The sequence below is a fragment of the Vespula pensylvanica genome, chromosome 4 (assembly GCF_014466175.1).
Source record: "Vespula pensylvanica isolate Volc-1 chromosome 4, ASM1446617v1, whole genome shotgun sequence".
NCBI lineage: Eukaryota > Metazoa > Arthropoda > Insecta > Hymenoptera > Vespidae > Vespula > Vespula pensylvanica.
In genome coordinates this window covers 3,609,793-3,617,199 of record NC_057688.1, presented here as the reverse complement: position 1 = coordinate 3,617,199, position 7,407 = coordinate 3,609,793, and the positions used below count along the sequence as shown (strand labels likewise).

General features: G+C 31.4%; 1 protein-coding gene across 2 annotated transcripts in view; it reads right to left on the bottom strand.

Annotated features, from left to right (window-relative positions):
• LOC122628320 (neurotrimin-like) overlaps window positions 1-7,407 on the bottom strand; it is a 148,071-nt gene that overhangs the window by 54,038 nt on the left and 86,626 nt on the right. For both annotated transcript variants that reach the window (XM_043810506.1, XM_043810507.1), the window contains exon 2: window positions 4,045-4,139. In XM_043810506.1, the coding sequence (XP_043666441.1) occupies window positions 4,045-4,139 (95 nt within the window). The remainder of the gene's footprint in view (window positions 1-4,044; window positions 4,140-7,407) is intronic.

Here is a 7,407-nt window from a genome sequence, read left to right as displayed (position 1 = left end):
ATATATATATATATATATATATATATATATACACACATATATATACATATATATATATAATATTCCTGTAAATAATTTACATCTAATTAACGTATGAAGAGGATGTCACAGTAACAGTTATAGCATAGTTTAAATAATCTTAACGAAAGAAATAGTAAATAGAAAAATATAATTTTCATATTTCTAATTTCACGATATTAATTATTTGATGTTTTTAATCGCACTCTTTTTGTTTCGGTATAATTTTAAGTACGATCTTTTGCAAGAACCTAGCTGTTCGCATTTATCTAAATAAACAGTGTAAGTAGCCTCGTCTAACTTTTTTCCACACGTAAAAAGTCCCTCGTAAAAGTCCTGCATGTTGAGAAGTTAATACCCTTTTCTAAGGGCGATGGTAATAGAGGATCACCGTTTGCGACCACCAGGAAAGTTAAAAGCGTTCGTGATTATATGCATTTCACAGTAGCACCTGGTATACCTACATATATATATATATATAGGTATATCAATATATTTCTTATTGTGATACTAGTGTCCGACTGCATATTTTTCGACGACATCGGTAAAAGCTGACGGTCATGGATTTTTCAGCGGTATCTTCGTAAATACGTCAATTTAAAATTCATACTAGTCATGGGCGAGCAAGGATGAATACTTTTCAATATCTATCTTTACCAGTACCACGATGATCCTTCAACGTATTCGTCTGACTCGTTTTTCCAATCCTCTGCTTAAAATCCATCTTCGAAAGTAGGAAAGAAAGTTGGAGTGAGAGAGTAAAAGACTTTGGAGCTGCAAAGTCGAGAGTCCCTACTGAGAAATTAATGGTTTTACTTGACTACTTTTTTTCTCCTCTTTCTCTCTCTCTCTCTCTCTCTCTCTCTCTCTCTCTCTCTCTCTCTCTCTCTCTTTGTTTATCTCTCTTTCTTTTTCGGATGCCAGTTAAAGTAATTTGTAAATTATTAGGATTCATGGGAATATGACCATATGTCAAAGAAATTAGTATATACTAAATCTATAACAAATAAAAATTTTATTAAATATTCACAAAAATGCTGTTTTAATTTGTCTTAATGCTTAATTGAATTTCTTTAATAGTGCAGTTAAGATCATTTTATCTTATTGCACGCAATAGAGCAAGCAGTGCAAAAACAATGAATACACAAATTGAAAATATCTGAACAGAAATACTAACTGTAATATAATAAAAGACTCTGATATATTTTTCATTCAGGTAAGTTTTTGAAAATGAGTACTCTTAACAATACACGATCATAGAAAATGAGATGAAAAAAAGGTTGATATATAGAATTGCAAAAAGTAACATGAATAAAAGTGGAGAAGCATGAATGAGTGAAATAAAAAATCAACAGTCTCACAATTTAGCACGTTCAAATTTGATTATGAAATGTAAATGAAAATAATCGTAACGATACGTGTTTGAATAGATTGAGATTGTTTATATTTGAAGAAAACAAAAAAATAATACCATTAAAAAATATAATGCAAATTACCATCGTCTAATCGCAATATATGTATTATAATACAAAACTCAAAGGATATAACAAAAAAGAAGATTTTCTTTGATTATTCTATCAAAAAAATTTCAAGTTTAAATCGTTTTTATTATAATAAGCAAAATTCTACTTCCTTTGTATTGTTTATCGCTAATAGAACTTTTAATTAATATTATTGTTTCTCTTTATAGAAGAAAAATTATTTCTCCTGTTTATACGATTCCTTTAATGGAAAATCCAGCTTTATTGTCAGTAACTCTGAAACAGGAGCCAAACATATAAACGTAAAGCTAACGCTGTACCATATTTCCGTGAAATTTTTTATAAACCTTTGCCTTTTGAAACATAGAAATAAGCGAAGCGGCACGTACTACCGTAATTCTCAGAGGCTCAATTATCTCTCTACTCGTTTCTTTTTCTTTTCGATAGCTACGTATGTACGTACATAGGTACTCGTTGGTCGTATTTGAATAATAATCCCCAGATCGACCAACTTGCGAGCTTCTTCGTCGTGGCTGGGTTGATTAAAGCAAACGACCGAGTCACTGAACCAACCCTGGGCACGTTTATACGTGCATACACGTCTTATCCTTTACGTGCGATCTCTCAGCATAAAGGATAAAATGAAGGTCGCAAGAAACTGAAGTGAGAGGGTATATATATATATATATATATATATATACACATGCATACATATATAGATATATATATAGGGATACTTGTATAGGAGCTACCGCTGACCTTTAATAAGTATCAAAACATCTATCTTCTCTTGAGTATTTGCGTCTAAGGTTGACCTCCTGTTCTACTGACAACATATTTTTTCCGTCTTTTTTCATTACCGAAGTGTCTACATTTATTAATTTAATATTTTTCTTTCTCAAAAGTCGTATAAGCTTAACGAAATGAAAAAAATTCGTCACTTTTTCCAATACAGAATGAAAATCTTTTTCTTTTATGGTCTCCTTCTCTCAAGTTCTCTTCTGAAGTCGTCGACGATTTAATTCAATTTGTTAAATGAAAAAGTAAGGAGAAAAGAAGATATATGTGTTCTATACCTGATTAATTATCAGTAAGAATAGAAAGAGAAAAAGAAAGAAAAAAAGATAGACAGTTTTGAAAAGTTCTCTGAAATGGAAGCTTCTTCAACTATATGATGAGTGGACATTCTTAAGGTTATTTAGCCTATTGACCTCGTTTAAGCATTTATGTTAAAAGAGAAAGACAGATAAACTCGAAAAGAAATCCCTATATCCGCAATTTCAGAATTTTTTCTCGCTGTCGACGGCTACGATGATAGGTTGTAGAGAAAGCGGCTGCGTTCGCTTGATTAATTAGCAAAATTATAGGAACAGAATAAAACCGAATACTCGTCTTCTGAGAATCATTCGACGTTTTTGCTTTTTAGTCTTCATTCGTAATTACCGTCTGACGAATCAACTGAAATGTTTAAGGCGAAGAGAGCACTTCATTCTCGGTGGCTCCAATTAGACAGGAAAACTCGTGCTGAAAAATGTTAACTCATCTACAACCACAGCCCCTTCCTCTTCTTCTGTTTCTCTCTTTCTTCTTTTTCCACTCATTCAACGCATAACCCGTTTGTATCTTTTGCCCTTTCACGTTTTAGACTGTCATACGTCAACTTGAATAAAAAATTATTTATGTCGATATCAAATTGATCGAACGTCTCTAATGATTGTATTTGAACTCTTCATTAGTTTTCATGCGTGCTTCAGTTTTTACAGTAAAAAAACTCCACATATTTTAAGTGGTTATATCAGTGCTTATATCACTGTATATGTACATATATGTAACATTATTATATGTACCTATCTACACGATATTTATAACGTTAGTCGCAGTTTATTTTGTAAACGCCAGATACCGCATAAAGCTATCGCCGCATTAACGTTCGTTTTATTGCGATAAATATATTTCGAAACGAGATATACAGTGACCTAATTATTCTAATCATAACGAGCCTCCCACAAATCATAGCCGGATAGAAATACGTAACGCTCGCACGGACTACGCTTGACAATTAGCAACGATATAAGTTAATTAACGGATTGCAAGTTGGGCGACTCGATGTCCAGCGGATACTCATATTTCAGGATAATCATCAATTTTTCCCTCATTCTATGAAAGCCCTGTGTGAGGAGTAAAAGCGAAATTTGTGCGACGAATTTGCCGAATTTTAAACAAAAGTAAAAAATGGAGAAACGAAATACATAGAAATCTGCTGTTTTCCCCTCCTTTTCTCTCTTAGATATAACCAATTAAAACTTTATATCGTAAGTACTCGGTAATAACATAGGTATCAGGATCCTTTAATTAACGAATGAAGGGAAGAAATCTCACATAGTCTGTTGAAAACGTGATATTTTCAAAGTTCGTTGAAGAAACAGCGAACTGAAAATATGAGCGATACGGTCCTCGTGCTTAATAAAATTTCTATGATGGAGAAAACATCATAAAGATTCTATTACGCCACTTATAATTACATTAATTTAAAAGTTTAAATTACCTTGTATCCTGCCAGATCCTGTACGACACACGACAGAATCGCTTCCCTACCGACGGGGGCAGTCACGTTGGCAATTGGTTCCTTAAAGTTTGGGTCTAAAATAAGAAAAAATAATTTATCGATTACTTTCCAATATTTTCCACTGTAGCAAGAACACGATCAAACAAATGTACAATATTTTATTATTCTTTGATTGTATATTACGTTTTAAAAAATTAAGATGATAATAATATGAATGTACAGTTGGCGGAAAAGACAGATAAAAGAAAACAGAGATAAAAGGTAATATGAAGTTAATAAAAGATAATATATAATCATAATAACAGAAAAAAGTAAAAAAAATATCTCTATAAAAAACGTAATATGTTACCAGCTTGTGCGAATTAATTTACTGTCAGTCAGCCAGTTAGTAAAAGCTGGAAACTGAGTACTGTTTGATGAAGTATTCACATTAGAGGAAATATGAGGACGTTGTTGGCGAACTGAAGAAGGCGATATAAAATATCTACATATATATTTAAAACTCAACTCTCTGAACGAAAGAAGTTTTTGATAATTATGGTATATAGAAATCGGACAAAATGTGATGAAATGAAAGATTGGGACATATTTGTGAAGATTATTTAAGTATAACAAAAAAGAAGTAAGTGATAATAAAAAATTATATTTAGAATATAAAGGGGAACTTAACACTTATTACATTACATGTAACATATTCATTTATTTTTCACTAATATGATATATAGTGTAATGGAAAAGAGAAGCTACAAAAATAACAACATGGTATTGAAATGATTTAGAATGTTCATATAAATTATATTATATTTTATACTATATATTATGTGAATAAGTATTTTATGTGTACTCTTTCTATCTTTCTCTTTCAATATCAATGTGAAAATAAATAATGCATAAATATATTTCGTTTTACATAGATATGTATATAGATATGTATATAGAAACATAAATATGTTATAATAAAATATCGAATTGAATTAGAACGAAGATTTTAGAAGGTAGGCATCCTTCGAAGCGAAAAGAGTTAAAACTCGATGTACCGTGTCGAAGCTTCTAACTCGTCGTCCTGCAAAGGTCAACGTATGTCTTTGGAGGTCGAAAGTATCAGACACATGGGTTGGCTATACGGTGATTGTTTGCAGAGGACATAAAATAGTGGGGTGCCGTTGAGGGTAGAGCGGAACGAAATCGGGAGAATGAGAAGGGAAAAAGAGAGAAAGAGGAATAAACATGGTGGAAGAGAGTGCAAGAGGTGGAACGTGTCACGGATGGATTCGTAATGGGAGAAAAAGAGAGAGCAAAAAAGGCCAAATCCAGTATGGTACAATGAGAAGCAATAATAGGACCTTCTGTAATATTTCACCTTTAATAGTCAAGATTTGATTTCACGCAGATATATTTCATGTATTTACGACATCCTACAAATATATTACATATGTTTGTTTAATTATCAAATTATAATAAAAGTATGCCTCATAATTTTGATATAAAAGTAATTTCATAAATTATGTTGCGTTATTTAACCATTAGAATATCAAGGATCTTTGGTAAAATCTCTTCGAAAAGTGATAAACGACACGATAGTGCTTGTTTCAATTTATGTTGAAAAATTCCAAAGCGACACGATAATGCTTGTTTTTATACATGTCGATAGACTCGAGCGCACTATCAATTGCACAATACGATTCGATACTCTGGCACTTCTCGATAGTGAACAGCGCGATTGTAGTAATAACTGACTACTATGTAGTAATCAAACGATTAATTATGATTTCTGATTTAACTTACAGTAACAGTAGTCTCTGAATATGTTATACATTCGTTTCCAGTTCAAAACTAATTGCTATATCAAAACTATATCAAGATATAGGGAAAAAAATTGTAACAAAAGTAAAAGTAGTCTTATTAGGCTTTACTATTGCTGCTTCTCACTCTATATACATAGAGATTTATCTATCCATCATTGATGCAGCTAAATCTCGCAGGAAATTCGAATATATTAAGACTCCTTCGGTCCGACTGATTTGATGGATTGACTCTTTCTCATTCTATCTCTTTTTTCATGACGCGCTCACCGAACCAGTCACGCAAAAGAGTGTGTTCATCCTCTGTCAAAAGTGTCGAACGTCCACGAGTGACGTATCGGTGCTACTACCAAACTAAAATCGATGCGTCCGATAAAGAGTTTTGGTTTTAAATGTATCGCATGTGGAGAATTGAACTCACATGAACTATTCGATACAACTAACGATCCGTTAAATTTGGAATATATCACATAACTCTTCAGAAAATATAGTTTTTCTGATTTTTTCAAAAATTTATGGAAATGGAATTCAAGCTAAGATATTTTGTGCTATTTGATAATTTATAAAATATGAGTAACATTACAACATTACGATTATTTATCAAAAAAAGTTACGACATAAATTGTCGAGTAAAGTTATTCGGTCGATATATAGATTTATGTATCTGAAATACTGCAATAGAAACCAAAATTTTACTCTCAAGATAGATACGGACATTTTTAAATTAACAAAACAAACTATCTCGCATATTAATTGTTACACCTAATTAATCATGTTACAGCTTCATTGACATTACTTTATATGCTCTCAGATATTTCGAAAGATGTATATTAAGTTTTACCAATAAAAATATTCATCTTGAATCGTTTAAAAACTATCAATTAATTAATCGATTTTTAAATAATTAGTAGAAGGTGCGTTTCGAAGTAAAATGTTTAAGCATGTTGATAAATGAACAAATCTCGACGAACGAATAATCCTCGAAATGGTTGAATTAAATTAGATTTAAAAAGAAATACATAAAATCACACTTTGTCCCTTATTATTTATGTATTCAAGAAACGATGGGCGGAGGTGAATAAATTACCCGGAGTCGCATTAGAAAGAGAAACAAAAAGAACGAAGGGACAGTTAAATTTTTAACAAAACCTGACCAAATAAGAAAATTTTCGAGACTTCTAGCCCATATGATTAATTAGTTATAATTAATTTGAATTGAAAGAAAACTATGAAAGAGGAAGAAAATAGAGAAAAGCAACTTCTTCTTGAGGAGAACGATACGTCCAACGTGACTTGTATGCTTCAGATCTATAAAATATGATTATTCAGATAAAAAGTAAAATAATTAATGATTATATAATAAATGCAGAAAGTAATGCATGTAATTGAAACTTAAGAAAACTGATATTTACGTAATGAACTAAAATACAATCTATCCCTACCTTCTCTCCTCTTTATACTTCTTTTTTTAAATACATTTATTTACCTATTTCTCTCTCTCTCTCTCTCTCTCTCTCTCTCTCTCTCTCTCTCTCTTTTT